Source organism: Triticum urartu, chromosome 2, assembly GCF_003073215.2.
Source record: "Triticum urartu cultivar G1812 chromosome 2, Tu2.1, whole genome shotgun sequence".
NCBI lineage: Eukaryota > Viridiplantae > Streptophyta > Magnoliopsida > Poales > Poaceae > Triticum > Triticum urartu.
The window spans coordinates 325,838,188-325,857,191 of NC_053023.1; the positions used below are offsets into that span (position 1 = coordinate 325,838,188).

Below are 19,004 nucleotides of genomic sequence, written 5' to 3' on the forward strand. Positions count from 1 at the left end.
TTTCATCCATCTCATGATCATCAAAAGGAATCCACTAACAAGGTTGATCAAGTCTTGTTAATGAACTCATTCCGAATAACATGGAACCGGAGAAATTTCGAATAACACTATGTTACCTCAACGGGGATATGCACATCCCCAATAATAAGAATATCATATTTCTTCTTGACAGTAGGAAGAGGAAATTCAAAACCTCCAAATATAATCGATGGAATTTTTCCAATAGAGTTGATACTGTGAACTTGAGGTTGTTTCCTCGGAAAGTGTACCTTATGCTCATTACCATTAACATGAAAAGTGACATTTCCTTTAGTGCAATCAATAACAGCCCCTGCAGTATTCAAAAAGGGTCTTCCAAGAATAATAGACATACTATCGTCCTCAGGAATATCAATAATAACAAAGTCCGTTAAAATAGTAACATTTGCAACTACAACAGGCACATCCTCACAAATACCGACAGGTATAGCAGTTGATTTATCAGCCATTTGCAAAGATATTTCAGTAGGTGTCAACTTATTCAAATCAAATCTACGATATAAAGAGAGAGGCATAACACTAACACCGGCTCCAAGATCACATAAAGCAGTTTTAACATAATTTCTTTTAATAGAGCATGGTATAGTGGGTACACCGGGATCTCCAAGTTTCTTTGGTATTCCACCCTTAAAGGTATAATTAGCAAGCATGTTGGAAATTTCAGCTTCTGGTATCTTTCTTCTATTTGTAATAATATCTTTCACATACTTAGCATAAGGATTTGTTTTAAGCATATCAGTTAATCGCATACGCAAAAAGATAGGTCTAATCATTTCGGCGAAGCGCTCAAAATCCTCATCATCCTTTTTCTTGGATGGTTTGGGAGGAAAGGGCATGGGTTTTTGAACCCATAGTTCTCTTTCTTTACCATATTTCCTAGCAACAAAATCTTTCTTATCATAATGTTGATTCTTTGATTATGGGTTATCAAGATCAACAACAGGTTCAATTTCTATGTCATTATCATTACTAGGTTGAGCATCATCATGAACATTATCATTAACATTACCACTAGTTTCAGTTTCATTACCAGGTTGTGTTTCAGCATCAGAAATAGAAATATCATTTGGATTCTCAGGTGTTTCAACAATAGGATCACTAGAAGCATGCAAAGTCCTATCATTTTTCTTTTTCTTCTTTTTAGAAGAACTAGGTGCATCTAAATTATTTCTCTGAGAATCTTGCTCAATTCTCTTAGGGTGGCCTTCAGGATACTAAGGTTCCTGAGTCATTCTACCACCTCTAGTCATAACTCTAACATCATTTTCATTATTCTTATTATTTAATTCATTGAGAAAATCATTTTGAGCTTTAAGTACTTGTTCTACTTGAGTGGTAACCATAGAAGCATGTTTACTAATAAGTTTAAGTTCACCTTTGACATTAGCCATATAATCACCCAAGTGTCCAAGCATATTTGAATTGTATTTTAATTGTCTACCAAAATAAGCATTAAAATCTTCTTGCTTAGCCATAAATTTATCAAACTCGTCCAAGCATGGGCTAGCAAACTTAGCAAATGGGATTACAACTTTATCATATCTATAGAGAGAATTTACCTTTACTACCTGTGTCGGGTTATCAAGACCATGAGTTTCTTCAATAGGTAAAGGATTTGGATTATATGTTTCTTCAACAGGCGGTAAATTAAGACCATGTATTTCTTCAATAGGAGGTAAATTCTTAACATCTTCAGCTTTAATACCTTTTTCTTTCATAGATTTCTTTGCCTCTTGCATATCTTCAGGACTGAGAAATAGAATACCCCTCTTCTTCGGAGTTGGTTTAGGAATAGGTTCAGGAATTGGCTCCGGAGGTGTCCAATTATTTTCATTTGTCAACATATTATTCAATAGAATTTCAGCTTCATCCGATGTTCTTTCCCTGAAAACAGAACCAGGACAACTATCTAGGTAATCTCTGGAGGCATCGATTAGTCCATTATAAAAGATATCAAGTATTTCATTTTTCTTAAGAGGATGATCAGGCAAAGCATTAAGTAATTGGAGAATCCTCCCCCAAGCTTGTGGGAGACTCTCTTCTTCAATTTGCACGAAATTATATATATCCCTTAAAGCAGCTTGTTTCTTATGAGCAGGGAAATATTTAGCAGAGAAGTAATAAATCATATCCTGGAGACTACGCACACAACCAGGATCAAGAGAATTAAACCATATATTAGCATCACCCTTTAATGAGGACGGAAATATTTTAAGAATATAAAAGTAACGAGTTCTCTCATCTTTAGTGAACAGGGTAGCTATATCATTCAATTTAGTAAGATGTGCCACAACAGTTTCAGATTCATAACCATGAAAAGGATCAGATTCAACCAAAGTAATTATATCAGGATCAACAGAGAATTCATAATCCTTATCAGTAACAAAGATAGGTGAAGTAGCAAAAGCAGGGTTAGGTTTCATGCTATCATTTAGAGATTGCTTACTCCATTTAGCTAGTAATTTTTTAAGTTCAGTTCTATTTCTGCAAGCTAAAATAGCTAAACAAGCATCTTGATCAAAAACATAACCCTTAGGAATGGGAAGTGGTTCTTCATCATCACTTTCATCAGTATCATCAGATTCAATATTTTCAATTTCTCTAGCCCTAGAAAGTTGTTCATCAAGAAAATCACTAAGTGGCATAGTAGTATCAGTCATAGAGGTAGTTTCATCATAAGTATCATGCATAGCAGAAGCGGCATCATCAATAACATGCGACATATCGGAACGAATAGCAGAAGCAGGTGTAGGTGTCACAAACTTACTCATAACAGAAGGTGAATCAAGTGCAGAGCTAGATGGCAGTTCCTTACCTCCCCTCGTAGTTGAGGGATAGATCTTGGTTTTTGGATCTCTCAAGTTCTTCATAATGATAAGCAGATATATATATCCCAAGTGACTCAAAGAATAGAGCTATGCTCCCCGGCAACGGAGCCAGAAAATAGTCTTGATAACCCACAAGTATAGGGGATCACAATAGTTTTCGAGGGTAGAGTATTCAACCCAAATTTATTGATTCGACACAAGGGGAGCCAAAGAATATTCAACCACACCTGGAAACTTAATATCTGCAGCAAAGTGTTTAGTAGCAAAGTAATATGATAGTGGTAATAACGGTAGCAAAAGGTAACAGTAGTAAAAGTAATGTTTTTGGTATTTTGTAGTGATGATAGCAATAGCAACGGAAAAGTAAATAAGCGAAGAACATTATATGGAAAGCTCGTAGGCAATGGATCGGTGATGGAGAATTATGCCGAATGCGGTTCATCATGTAACAATCATAACCTAGGGTGACACAGAACTAGCTCCAGTTCATCAATGTAATGTAGGCATGTATTCTGAATATAGTCATACGTGCTTATGGAAAAGAACTTGCATGACATCTTTTGTCCTACCCTCCCGTGGCAGCGGGGTCCTTACGGAAACTAAGTGATATTAAGGCCTCCTTTTAATAGAGTACTGGAACAAAGCATTAACACATAGTGAATACATGAACTCCTCAAACTACGGTCATCACCGGTAAGTATCCCGATTATTGTCACTTCGGGGTTAATGGATCATAACACATAATAGGTGACTAAAGACTTGCAAGATAGGATCAAGAACACTCATATATTGATGAAAACATAATAGGTTCATATCTGAAATCATGGCACTCGGGCCCTAGTGACAAGCATTAAGCATAGCAAAGTCATAGCAACATCAATCTCAGAACATAGTGGACACTAGGGATCAAACCATAACAAAACTAACTCGATAACATGATAGATCCCATCCAACCCATCACCGTCCAGCAAGCCTACGATGGAATTACTCACGCACGACGGTGAGCATCATGAAATTGGTGATCGAGGATGGTTGATGATGACGATGGCGACGGATTCCCCTCTTCGGAGCCCCGAACGGACTCCAGACCAGCCCTCCCGAGAGGTTTTAGGGCTTGGCGGCGGCTCCGTATCGTAAAACGCGATGATTTCTTCTCCTTGATTTTTTTCTCCCCGAAACTCAATATATGGAGGTGGGGTTGGAGTCGGAGAGGCAACAGGGGGCCCACGAGGTAGGGGGCGCACCCTAGGGGGGCAGGCGCGCCCCCCACCCTCGTGGAGAGACGGTGGGCCCCCTGACCTTCATCTTTGGCAGGTATTTTTCTTATTTTCTGAAAAGTGGCTCCGTGAAGTTTCAGGTCATTCCGAGAACGTTTGCTCCTGCACATAAATAACACCATGGTAATTCTGCTGAAAACAGCATTAGTCCCGGTTAGTTCCATTCAAATCATGCAAGTTAGAGTCCAAAACAAGGGCAAAAGTGTTTGGAAAAGTAGATACGTTGGAGATGTATCAGCTACGTCCACAGCTGCTGTAAGCCCTTCCTTCCTTCCTGTGTAGATCGATTAGGGTTCATACGGGTTCATATCGCTCTCCTCGTGTTCTTCGTCAGTCCATAGATAGCAGAGCTCGATCTTGACATGTTCCGCACAGTAGCTATGGTACTCCTTATCTCGGCCATTTAAACCAAACCTTAAATACCTAATAACTTGATCTGGAAATTTTGTGAATTACTTCGGGACCAAACCTTTTTAAGTCTAAATATTTTTCCTTTTCCCAACTTACGCTAGATCCAAAATAATCTTGTGAAACCTGTTTTACCTTACTTAATCGTTCTTGCCTTAGATCTGTATCTTCCTCATCCGCATAGGCGGTTTACCCTTGTAGAGAGTAATCTATTATATACCATTAGTCCCCTTGTAAACCGGCAATCCCTTTATCTCCGTTGTCATACTTCGGTTTAATAATATGTGTATACCTCTGTTTCTGCTTACCGCTTTGTCATTCATAATTGTATCAGCCTCCGATTTACCAATTTCACATACTTGGATTCCTTTGTCCTGTTGTACCTTATGCATCACCATGAATGAATTGTAAACCAGCATTTCTTTCCAGCTTTTCACTCGCAATGGCCAAGCAGTTTTATTCCTGCAACTGGGTTCCCTCCCGGGTTACAGAGGAGCAACTGAATGGAATGGTCAAGATTGGTACCTTACCAAAGAAAAATGAAATCCAGTGGCGAGTTCCTGGGCCGGAGAATCCTCCTACTCCCAAGCAAGGTGAAGTAGTGGTGTTTGTTGATCACATAGGCCATGGCTTTAAACCACCCGGATCGAAGTTTTTTCGAGATGTACTAGCCAGCTTTCAGCTCCACCCTCAAGATATTGGACCCAACTCGGTTTCCAATATATGCAACTTTCAAGTCTTTTGTGAAGCGTACCTTCAAGAAGAACCAACTGTCGAGTTGTTCCGGGATTTCTTTCATTTAAACCGTCGTACTGAGTTTGTAGATGGACCCAATACTGAACTTGGCGGTGTCTCAATTCAAAAAAGGAAAGAGGTTGAGTTTCGTCATGCCAAACTTCAGAGTCACCCAAAAGAGTGGAATCAAACTTGGTTCTATTGCAGAGACACCTCTCCTGAAGATGAGAACCCCCTGCCGGGTTATCGTGCTCACCGTCTTGCTAATACTCATCCGCTTCCGCAGCGACTAAGTGCCCAGGAACGGGCCTCATACGCACCTCAACTTGCCAAGCTCAGAGCCTTTATGGCTAATGGTTTAACAGGTGTAGACTTCGTCCGTTGCTGGATATCCTGGAGTATCTTGCTGTTAAGTCGCCGCTCTGGCTTAATGTGGGAGTATACTAGTGAAGTAGAAGACTCCCAACGTCATATCAATATTCAGCTAACAGATGAAGAAGTCACTGAGTCTGCCAAGAAAATGTTGAATGAATCGAAAGCTGTCTGCCGCCAAACCGGATTAAACCCCTTTTACACGCAAAACAAACCGCTTGCTGTAAGTATTGTTCTTCCGCTTTACACTTGATATCTTTGGACTGTACAATCTTTGAATACCCTCTGCTTATTTTTAAACAGGGTGATGATCCATTCTAGAAAAACAAACCTCAAGAGAAAGCAGTGAAGCCTTCTCGTCCTAAGACGAAAGCCGTCAAGAAGACCACAAAGAGAAAAGCACCTGAACCCATCGATTTTGAGCTTGATGACGATCCGGATGAACCGGAAGCAGAGGTAGAACTTGATTCACTTGGTTCACTTTTCATGCATCTCATTGACAATGATACTTATCAGGAGGACGTTGAGGCATCCAACCTGACGATGCAGAGGTAATTATCCTTTCCTCCGGTTCAGATCCTCTGCCAACACAAAAAATCTGTCAAGCAGTACGGAAAGTAAGCTTTTCTCACCCTCTTGCTCACTTGGATCCAACATTTATTTTGAAGAAGCAACAGCATGAGGCTCGCCGCACAACCCGACACAGCGGCCAAAAGGTTACTTCGGCTGGTTTACCGGACACCCTGGTTCGAAAACGCCGATTTGAGGTCTCACCCACTTCTGACACTTCTTATCCCAAGGCAGGCTATTTCCGAAAACCTCTTAATCCGTCTAATTCGAATTATTAGGCGACACCTCCTTCATCCTCTGGCGAGTCAACAGCGACCCAACCCCCTCCTCTCAAAACCGTGGTTGGGTAAGTATTTCAACCCAATATTTTGATGTTTCACACTTTATATGCTATGCTAACCTTTGCATCTTGTTTTGTTTTAGCGCCAAAGCCAGACCCAGTAAAAAGGCTCGGGTGAATAATCCGCCCGAAGACCATGTGGTTATTGAACCGGAGCAAACTACAGAACCGGAGGGTCCAAATACTGAGGCCACATTTGATGAACCACCCCCTCAAGATCATAATGCTGATGAACAAGCATAAGTTGATACTGCTGTGCTAGATGATGAACCGGCAAATCCAATCCGGACTGATGACAGACCTTCTAGTCCAGTGAGAACTACTGACATTCCATCAACTCCAGAAAAGGCTGCTGGAGACAAAGAAGGCGAGGTTATCATTACTGGTATTGGTCACACCTCTCCTGGCCATCCTGTTATTTTGGCGAAACATAGTGCCAAGGAAGAGCGTGTTGCTATGGAGAAAGGCAAATGGAGCACCGATTTATCCAGTTATGCCCATCTTAGTGCTCAAGAACTCCACTCTGGTTTTCTAAACCGTCTGCGCTCAAACCGTGACTATGAAGCCGGTTTGGTGAATCGGATGAAGAAGCGCTATGAGGTATTTTCATCACTTTTCCTTTCATAAATCCAATTTGTAAATACCAACTCAAGTAGCCCCCAAGGGCCGGTTTATGATAGCAATCATAAATCGGGACTTTGTAATATCTCAACCCTTGCATGCTTATCCTCCATATGTCAGGTGATCCTTTGAAATAAACCGGTACTTTATCGTTGTATTCCTGTAGTTTTCATCTGTGTAGTCCCCAAGGGTCGGTTTATCTTTCCAAGGTGAACCGGGATTTTAACCAATGCTCCGATTTGAACAAATGTACATTAGCCCCCAAGTGTCAAGGATAATTCTTGCATTGTACTTGAGACTTTGCAAAAAAAATTGATGATAGAGCAAATAGGCATTAGCCCCCAAGTACAAAGTGCATAACTTGTTATACGCTTGGTACTTCAAATATACATAGCCCATTGATGATATATCTTGCCTTTGTAGGCCGAGCTGAATAAGAAGGATGCTCAAACCGCTGACCTTTAGGAGAACATTAAATCTCAGAAAGCGGAGGCTTCCAAGGCCAAGGAAGAGTTGACGAATGCCTTAGCAGCCATAGAGAAGCCGAAAGAAACCGTTAACAAAGAGTGTGCAGATTGGGAGACAGAGAAGGCCAGTTTAACAAAGAAGGCCGAAGACGCAGAAGCAGCCCTAAAGCCGGTGGTTGAAGAACTGACCGGCTTAAAATGGCAGATTAATGCCATGACCTCTGCTGTATTTGGTGAGTATCCTCATATGAAGTTTTTCCGATTCATAATGTCTTATCAATAACCGGTTTACTGATGCTTTACCATGACAAGAACCCGCATCACTCATCTGGGTGCCGACATGCGGATGAAGCTTAAAGCGCCTATACTTTGATAGAACAGCTGTATTCTGGATCCCAGCGAGCAATTTGCACTGCAGCTTATAACAAGCCTCCTCCAACGCTGATAAAAGAAACCATCGAAAAGCTGGCCATGTTGCCTGCCCACTTGGATGAGCTGAAGAGATCAGCCACAAGGTCAGGTGCTCTGACCGCGCTAATCCGGGCCAAGGCGTGGATTCCAGATCTTGAACCGGCAGATATCGACCAAGGCTATTGTTACGCCCTCGATGCGGCTATATCTCCCACGTCTCGAAGCACGACTTAGAGGCATAACCGCATTGAAAGCAATGTCACAAGTGAGGTAATCTTCACACAACCCATGTAATACATAAGGGAAAGAGATACATAGTTGGCTTACAATCGCCACTTCACACAATTACATGAACAAAGCATTACATCAACCAGATACAATCAAGGTCCGACTACGGAACCAAAATAAAAGAAGACTGCCCCAAAAGCTATACAGATCCCCGATCGACCCCAACTGGGCTCCACTACTGATCAACTAGAAACGAAACAAGATAAAGGACAAGGTCTTCATCGAGCTCCTCCGTGAGCTTGGTTGCGTCATCTACACGGTTCAACGGCACTTGCAAGCTGGTTTTGGAAGTATCTGTGAGTCACGGGGACTCAGCAATCTCGCACCCTCGCGATCAAGACTATTTAAGCTTATAGGAAAGGTAAAAGGTATGAGGTGGAGCTGCAGCAAGCGACTAGCATATATGGTGGCTAACATATTCGCAAAAGAGAGCGAGAAGAGAAGGCAAAAGCACGGTCGAACAACTATGATCAAGAAGTGATCCTAGAATAACCTACGTCAAGCATTACTCCAACATCGTGTTCACTTCCCGGACTCCGCCGATAAGAGACCATCACGGTTACACACGCGGTTGATGTATTTTAATTAAGGTCAACTTCACGTTTTCTACAACCGGACATTAACAAATTCCCATCTGCCCATAACCGCGGGCACGGCTTTCGAAAGTTCAAATCCCTGCAGGGGTGTCCCAACTTAGCCCATCACAAGCTCTCACGGTCAACGAAGGATATTCCTTCTAGCGGGAAGACCTGATCAGGCTCAGAATCCCGGTTACAAGACATTTCGACAGGTAAAACAAGACCAGCAAGACCGCCCGATGCACCGACATCCTGATAGGAGATGCGCATATCTCGTTCTCAGGGCAACACCGGATGAGCGCTCCGTACAACTAAAACCAGCCCTCAAGTTTCCTCGAGGTGGCGCTGCAAAGGAATCTAGTTCGGACCAACACTTAGACAAGCACTGGCCCGGGGGGGGGGGGTTAAAATAAAGATGACCCTCGGGATGCGCGACTCCCAAGGGAAAAAGCCTAGGTGGCGAATGGTAAAACCAAGGTTGGGCCTTGCTGGAGGAGTTTTATTCAAGGCAAACTGTCAAGGGGTTCCCATTATAACCCAACCGTGTAAGGAACGCAAAATCCGGAAACATAACACCGATATGATGGAAACTAGGGCGGCAAGAGTGGAACAAAACACCAGGCATAAGGCCGAGCCTTCCACCCTTTACCAAGTATATAGGTGCATTAATTAAATAAGAGATATTGTGATATCCCAACAAAATATCCATGTTCCAACATGGAACAAGCTCCAATCTTCACCTGCAACTAACAACGCTATAAGAGGGGCTGAGCAAAGCGGTAACATAGCCAAACAACGGTTTGCTAGGACAAGGTGGGTTAGAGGCTTGGCTTAACAATATGGGAGGCATGATAAGCAAGTGGTAGGTATCATAGCATAGGCATAGCAAAAGAGCGAGCAACTAGCAAGCAAAGATAGAAGTGATTTCGAGGGTATGGTCATCTTGCCTGAAATCCCGCAAGGAAGAAGAACGAGTCCATGAAGAAGACAAACGGACGTAGTTGAACGGATCCTCACAAACGCGACGTTACCGGAATGAAGAAGTACACCGGAAAGAAAGCAAACAACATAGTAAACAATCATCACATGGACATGGCATTATGCACAACCAAGTATGATGCATGTCCGGTTTAATGATACATGGCATGGCAAGATGCAAAAACAATCCTACAAATTAAATGGAGCTCAATATGAAGAAAACACCACATAACTTATTTAGTTCTCTCTTGTTTATGTACCCAACAAGATTAAATGTTGATTAACATGGCAAGAGGGTGAAGCATAATAAAACTACCTAACTAGGCAAGTTTAAATGAGGCCGGAAGCAACGAACAACAATTCCGGTAAATCCCCATATGCATATATTAGGTTTGGTACTGTTCTGCCCTAAACCATATTTTAGAGTTGTTAAACATGCAAAGTAAGGCTACCATGTTAAACTAGGCATTTTTCTACCCCATTTACATATAAAGATTATTTAAAACCGAGCTACGGTTATTAAGTTATGAAATAAACTATTTTAACATGTCATTGGGCAAATTTAAATAAACAGCCATTTTAAACATTTCAAACATGCATGAAATTTGGATATAATTAACCTACACATAATTGTAAGCATTTTTCCTATATAATTCATTTTAATCCAATGCACCAATTGTGAATTATTATATGCAAGTTGTCTAGGGGGTTTCCTGTAAAAATGGTGTCTCTGAAATAAAGAACAAAATCGCAGAACAGGGAAAAAAATACATCGGGCCGAAATTGGAGGCTGGCCCAACAGAGTAGAGGGGCTAGAGGGCCTCCTCACCCAGCGGTCAGCTCGGGCTGGGCCGAGTGAGGAAGAGATGGGTCGGCCCAGGGGATGGAGTTGACCGATCCACGCTGGGACGGGGTCAAACAGGCGAGCGAGGCAGCGGTTGTGGGCGCGTCCTTCTGTTCGACAGGAAGCAGGAGCAGACGCGCAAGCAGAGCAGCGAAAGGTTTGGAGCAACGGCTACGCAGGGACATGCGGACAGCGCAGGTGGGCTCCGACGAGGCTGCCGGTGGCCGGGGACGAGGCCCAACCGGCGGGATCTGGCCAGGAACGCAAGGTCGCGGAGGAGGCCGGCGACTTGGCATCCATGGAGGCTCCGGAAGAAGTAGAGGCGACGACGAGGGACTCGGTGCGGGGTCGTGGGGCTCCGGCCATAGAGAGGCGCGTCCATGGTGAGACCGGGGTGCGGACGGCGCAGAAACAACCAGATCCGGGCGGCGCCGCTCCCGGCAAGGAACTTGGCGGCGGCGGGGTCTCGATGATGGGAACGGCGTAGATGAGGTCGCTGGCTGCGGGGCTCCTCCTGTTAACGACCCAAGACACAGGGAGTGCTCAGCGGAGAGAAGAAACAGGGGAAGGAATGGAAAGGAAAAGGAGGAGCGCTCATCTCTCTAACTGAAGGTTCGGTCGCCGGCAGCAGACGTGAACGGCGGCTCCATGGGGCTCGGTGACGAGCTCGCCTCGATCTGGATCGGAGCCAGCTGCGGGGCACGGGCGTTGGGGAAAACTGGGGCGCAAGAGAGGCTGTTGGATCAATGATCTCACGGCCAGGGATGGTGGAGGCTGCAGGATTGGATGCATGGTGGGTGCGAGCTGGCGGCGCGAGGATCCCGAGGTGGACTGGTCTGACGGCGGGGTGGAGGGATTTTAGGGAGTTGGTCTAGGGTTTGTCCAAATAGGCATGTGGGTGGACTATTTATATAGGGAAAGGAGAGGGTTTGGACCTTCCGATCGAAAACACACGGACGAGAATAAATAGTCTAGGGAGTCCAATAAATAAAATGATGATATTTTGTAGATGTTTGGGGATGTTCCGGACCAAGCGGTAACGACTGTCCGGGTCGGGTTCGGGACAATTTTCGGACGCGCGCGAGAGGTTCGATGCACTGTGCAGAGAGGGTTTCGGGGCCTGGTGGTTGATAGCGGATTGACGAGAGAGCCTAGGTTAGGCCTGGCGGTAGGTAGTGAGCTGTGTAGATGGTCTCGAGCTGAGAGAAGAGAAGCGAGGGAGGCTCGACGACTGTTTCCGGAGACCGAAAACGTCCGACGATTTGACCGACTATATTGCCGCTATAGTTTAATGGTTGGGCTATCAAACGAACTCCGAATGCGTTGAAACTTGACAGGCGGTCTAGCTACACTAAAATAAGACCACACATAAACTCTCATCCCATTCCGAGAACATTTTCCGAACACTTATAAAATACTATTTCGGACATGCCGCGGGCGCGTGCAAGTGTGGTTGGGCTCAGAACGGACAACAGAGAGAACTCTTAGAACCCGGACGAATGCAAGTTTTAAAACATGATGATGCAATGCACATGATGACATGATAAGATGCAACACACAAGCAAATGACATGGCAACAACATCGAATAACAGGAAGACACCTGACACAACGGTCTCGGGGCGTTACAACACTCCACCACTACGAGAGGATCTCGTCCCGAGATCTAGAATGGCACCGGAGGAAAAACGACAAATAAAAAAAGAAGAGGTAAAGCTAAGTTGCTTCTTTGACAAACGAGTGAACCACGAACCTTGAGAGGTAGACCCATTTGAGAAAAGAATACAACGGAGATGAACGAAGTTGAAAACACTCCATTAGAAAAGAGGAACAATGAAGAACAACTTCGGTCAGCACTCCGGTTAGAAGAGGAATGATAGACATAACACTCCGGTTAAACCAGATAGCGAAGGGAAAAGAATGATATAATTTGGACAGCACTCCGACTGTAAATGGAAGGGATTGAACATGAATTTGACAAGATGAGGGGATACTTGATGAAAATAACAATACACTGCCTTCGGAACTATTGAAAGAATGGCACAATGGGTAAGAACGATTTCAGGCAGCAGTCCGGTTGAGAAGGGAGGCAAAACTTGACAGGATGGGAAGAACTCGAAAAGCAGGCACGACACTCCGGTTAAAATGATAAGGACGAAAAGTACACGATCCTGACAAAACAAGAAGATGGGTTGCAGAGAGCAACATCACAATGCCTCCGGAACAAAGGGAAAACAAGATCTTGAGAGAGCACGGTTACAACAAATGCTAGAACGGAGTTGTTGGAAAACCAACAACGAAAAGAATAAGCTTGATATGGTCTTATGGAATACATCTCAAATTATGAGGTGACAACCTGCCACTCACGGGAAAAAGAATAGGATTGATATGAACAAGGAGATGAGAAAATATTTCACCGGGATGATAAATGAAGAACTTGGGTCATTTATGAGCACCATAAATAGCAACAATCCTTAGGGAAAGCTTAAGGTGAAAAAAATAACCCAAGATAACTCCAATGAAGAGATTGATGGATTTAAGATACCCCATTCTTAACAACCTGTGAATCATGAAACATGAACTCAAATTATCAAGAATGACATAATACCACCTCCAATGATACGATAGAAAGAATTGCACTCCGGATTGCAAGATGGAGAATGCTTGAGATCCTTTGAAAAGAATCTCAATGAACACTTCGAGAAGGAATTAAATCCTTGATGAACCATCATGGAGAACCTTCATGAAGAACTCCGGTAAACAAAAGAATGATCAAACGGAAGGAAAGAGAAGTTGAAAACACAAGGTGAATCCTTGTAATGATTTAGATGGATCTTCACGATGAGATAATGCGGAAAATCTAGGAACTCTGGAAAAGAAAGATGAAGCATCTCGAACTAAGAATGTGATATGATGAACCTCCGGAATAAAGAATTAATCACTTGGAAGAAACAAGAGTAAGAATTACATTATGCATATCCCTCATCACTTAAATTGATGACAAGCAACGGAATTGGCATACCACTTATTCTCGTAGAAAGGATTAAGATAGATATAGCGTCAAACTTGGGAAGGTCTTCAACGAACCACCGGTAAAATTAAAATAACGAATAAATTGATAAGGAAAAGAAATCTTGAGCGAACCACCATAAGAATTAAAATGAACGAAGAGAAGATAAAGAAAACACCGGGAAGAATTAGCAAATGAATGAAGATGCTTGAGAGAATTTATATATGAGAGAACGAAGAGATCATGCACTGATTAGAGGATATTTGATCGATGCACTGGTAAGATTGGAGAATGATATCTGAAAGGTGAGAATGAATAAACCTGAACTGATCGACTCCGGATAACAAACTGAGAACACTCTTGAATTGCTCCGGAGGATGAAAATAATTCTCACTATCAAAAACAATTATGAGAGGATGGCCTCGAACTAGAACCACGAATCTCTGAGAGGACGGATAAGATATGGAGGAAAAATTCTTCTTCGGTCTTTAAAATTTGAGAATGACGACGAGAAACACCACCAAGAATTGTTGAGGCACTCCGGAATGGAAATTAGAAAGGTTGAGCGAGCGATGGAAAGAATGTGAAAGATCTTGGAGAAGGCATTTGACTGATGAAAAATTCATTCTTACGTCAAACTTTGAAAGAATTTGATGGTAGATCCGGGAAAATAGAAGAGTCAGGTAAGATCCTGGAAAAAGCCCTGTGGGTTAGGGCCCACTCAAAAGAAACACTGTTGAACGATTTAAAAGAGAGAATGCACCGGTTAAATTAAAAGGCTTGAATGAGATAACAACCTCGAGATATCTTCAGCACTCTGGGAACAATTGAATAGCGAGAATTGGAATGATAATAAGGTGCACCGGCATGGAAAACATTTGAAACAAGTTAAAGGATATGATCAACAACAAAAGCTTGAATTGAATCCACCGAAGAAGAAAATGAGTGACGAGAGACGAACTTGAAGCTTCGTTAGCATCTTCCTGAGAATCAACAGATAAGGACATTGACGGAAAAGAATGGAGAGACTTCCCATCAATAAAAGGATACTTGAATAAGAAATTTGAGTCCTTGAAGAAAAAGGGGAGGGAGGGTGGGAAAACAAAGGCAACTTGGAGATGGATGAAACAAACAACATTGAGAAGAACTGATAATTGCTCTTGCGAATGTTGACGTGATCGGATCCACTTGAAGAGAGACACACCGGTAGAACAAGATTGGCATAACAATCTTGATTATCGAGAAGGATTAGTATTCACATCGGAGTATGAGAACACCATTTGGGGAAGGTATGGAATCAACACTTGACATTGAAGCAACTCGAATACCACAACTCCAAACAAAAACAAAGGATTGGCTTGCAGAATAAGCCGGAACAAACATATGATAGAAATTTCGTCCGATGTTTTCGTGGTGGAGCCTACTATAAAACCAACCATGGATAGGCGGACCACTAGACGTCGAACCCCAATTTCATATCATACATCTGACGGAAAGATATCCTAAGAGCTACTTGAATTCCCACTTATAAACTCTTGAAATTTTCCGGTTATGCAATCAGGTGTTGGGGATACAGGGGAAGCATAATATCTCACCCAAAACTAGCAAATCCTACATCCAGCTGTATCCATCCTTCAACACATAACCAAGAAACCTTCGGAAATCGTCTACCTCAACCTTCGAAAAGCATCCTTTATACAAGTTATGGCAATACTCCCGAACTCCCGCCCCAGTACTGGGTGGCGTCGAGGTTATCTCACCAACAACTGCATAACAGATTTTCGATGTCGACGAAACTAATCTCAGGTATTCTAGAACTGCAACGATAAAATTGTGACGACAACACCACGGAGCTCAACTCCCCGGGACACTGCCACAACCCCTAAATGACAGGAGGCACCAAGAACTATATTCTCGTCACAAAACCATCGGAACGATTCCAAGATACCCGCGTGATCCTAAATTTTTTTAGTGAAATTTGAGAAGAGAAGAGTCAAAACTCTACGTCAGGATGTCTCACCAGAGCGACGAAGGGACTCAGGAGTAAAAAGAAGTCCTAACTCTCCGATATATATAATTCCTAAATGACTCAAAACATTTTTCTAGACTCAATAACGCCAGCGATTCCATCAAGCAGGGGGCTCCTAAGTCGGGGAAGGCTCTGATTACCAACTTGTTACGCCCTCGATGCGCCTATATCTCCCACGTGTCGAAGCACGACTTAGAGGCATAACCGCATTGAAAGCAATGTCGCAAGTGAGGTAATCTTCACACAACCCATGTAATACATAAGGGAAAGAGATACATAGTTGGCTTACAATCGCCACTTCACACAATTACATGAACAAAGCATTACATCAACTAGATACAATCAAGGTCCGACTACGAAACCAAAATAAAAGAAGACTACCCCAAAAGCTACACAGATCCCCGATCGACCCCAACTGGGCTCCACTACTGATCAACTAGAAACGAAACAAGACAAAGGACAAGGTCTTCAGCGAGCTCCTCCGTGAGCTCGGTTGCGTCATCTGCACGGTTCAACGGCACCTGCAAGCTGGTTTTGGAAGTATCTGTGACTCACGGGGACTCAGCAATCTCGCACCCTCGCGATCAAGACTATTTAAGCTTATAGGAAAGGTTAAAGGTATGAGGTGGAGCTGCAGCATGCGACTAGCATATATGGTGGCTAACATATTCGAAAAAGAGAGCGAGAAGAGAAGGCAAAAGCACGGTCGAACAACTATGATCAAGAAGTGATCCTAGAACAACCTACGTCAAGCATTACTCCAACACCGTGTTCACTTCCCGGACTCCGCCGAGAAGAGACCATCACGGTTACACACGCGGTTGATGTATTTTAATTAAGGTCAACTTCAGGTTTTCTACAACCGGACATTAACAAATTCACATCTTCCCATAACCGCGGGCATGGCTTTCGAAAGTTCAAATCCCTGCAGGGGTGTCCCAACTTAGCCCATCACAAGCTCTCACGGTCAACGAAGGATATTCCTTCTAGCGGGAAGACCTGATCAGGCTCGAAATCCCGGTTATAAGACATTTCGACAGGTAAAACAAGACCAGCAAGACCGCCTGATGCGCCGACATCCTGATAGGAGCTGCACATATCTCGTTCTCAGGGCAACACCGGATGAGCGCTCCGTACAACTAAAACCAGCCCTCAAGTTTCCCCGAGGTGGCGCTGCAAAGGACTCTAGTTCGGACCAACACTTAGACAAGCATTGGCCCGGGGGGTGGGTTAAAATAAAGATGACCCTCGGGATGCGCGACTCCCAAGGGAAAAAGGCTAGGTGGCGAATGGTAAAACCAAGCTTGGGCCTTGCTGGAGGAGTTTTATTCAAGGCGAACTGTCAAGGGGTTCCCATTATAACCCAACCGCGTAAGGAACGCAAAATCCGGGAACATAACACCGATATGAAGGAAACTAGGGTGGCAAGAGTGGAACAAAACACCAGGCATAAGGCCGAGCCTTCCGCCCTTTACCAAGTATATAGATGCATTAATTAAATAAGAGATATTGTGATATCCCAACAAAATATCCATGTTCCAACATGGAACAAGCTCCAATATTCACCTGCAACTAACAACGCTATAAGAGGGGCTGAGCAAAGCGGTAACATAGCCAAACAACGGTTTGCTAGGACAAGGTGGGTTAGAGGCTTGGCTTAACAATATGGGAGGCATAATAAGTAAGTGGTAGGTATCGCAGCATAGGCATAGCAAAAGAGCGAGCAACTAGCAAGCAAAGATAGAAGTGATTTCGAGGGTATGGTCATCTTGCCTGAAATCCAGCAAGGAAGAAGAACGAGTCCATGAAGAAGACAAACGGACGTAGTCGAACGGATCCTCACAAACGCGACGTTACCGGAATGAAGAAGTACACCGGAAAGAAAGCAAACAACATAGTAAACAATCATCACATGGACATGGCATGATGCACAACCAAGTATGATGCATGTCCGGTATAATGATACATGGCATGGCAAGATGCACAAACAATCCTACAAATTAAATGGAGCTCAATATGCAACGGAGTTGCATATTGAAGAAAACACCACATGACTTATTTAGTTCTCTCTCGTTTATGTACCCAACAAGATTAAATATTGATTAACATGGCAAGAGGGTGAAGCATAATAGAACTACCTAACTAGGCAAGTTTAAATGAGGCCGGCAGCAACGAACAACAATTCCGGTAAATCCCCATATGCATATATTAGGTTTGGTACTGTTCTGCCCTAAACCATATTTTAGAGTTGTTGAACATGCAAAGTAAGGCCACCATGTTAAACTAGGCATTTTTCTACCCCATTTACATATAAAGATTATTTAAAACCGAGCTACGGTTATTAAGTTATGAAATAAACTATTTTAACATGTCATTGGGCAAATTTAAACAAACAGCCATTTTAAACATTCCAAACATGCATGAAAGTTGGATATAATTAACCTACACATAATTCTAAGCATTTTCCCTATATAATTCATTTTAATACGATGCACCAATTGTGAGTTATTATATGCATGTTGTCTAGGGGGTTTCCTGCAAAACTGTTGTCTCTGGAATAAAGAACAAAATCGCAGAACAGGGAAAAAAATACATCAGGTCGAAATTGGAGGCTGGCCCAACAGAGCAGAGGGGCTAGAGGGGCTCCTCACCCAGCGGTCAGCTCGGGCTGGGCCGAGTGAGGAAGAGATGGGTCGGCCCAGGGGATGGAGTTGACCGATCCACACTGGGACGGGGTCAAACAGGCGAGCGAGGCAGCGGTTGCGGGCGTGTCCTTTTGTTCGACAGGAAGCAGGAGCAGATGCGGAAGCAGAGCAGCGATAGGTTTGGAGCAACGGCTACGCAGGGACATGCGAACGGCGCAGGTGGGCTCCGACGAGGCTGCCAGTGGCCGGGGACGAGGCCCAACCGGCGGGATCCGGCCAGGAACGCAAGGTCGCGGAGGAGGCCGGCGACTTGGCATCCATGGAGGCTCCGCAAGAAGCAGAGGTGACGGCGAGGGACTCGGTGCAGGGTCATGGGGCTCCGGCCGCAGGGAGGCGCGTCCATGGCGAGACCGGGGTGCGGATGGTGCGGAGACAGCCAGATCCGGGCGCCGCCGCTCCCGGCAAGGAACTTGGCGGCGGCGGGGTCTCGATGATGGGAACGGCACAGATGAGGTCGCTGGCTGCGGGGCTCCTCCTGTTGACGACCCAAGACAGAGGGAGTGCTC

General features: G+C 43.9%; 1 protein-coding gene across 1 annotated transcript in view; it reads left to right on the top strand.

The window, feature by feature from the left end:
• Positions 1-11,243, top strand: part of LOC125536531 (AAA-ATPase At3g50940-like) — a 33,003-nt gene extending 21,760 nt beyond the window's left edge. Inside the window, exon 3 of the mRNA XM_048699766.1 lies at positions 10,878-11,243. Within this exon, the coding sequence (XP_048555723.1) occupies positions 10,878-11,243 (366 nt within the window). The remainder of the gene's footprint in view (positions 1-10,877) is intronic.
• Positions 11,244-19,004: the final 7,761 nt, after the last annotated feature.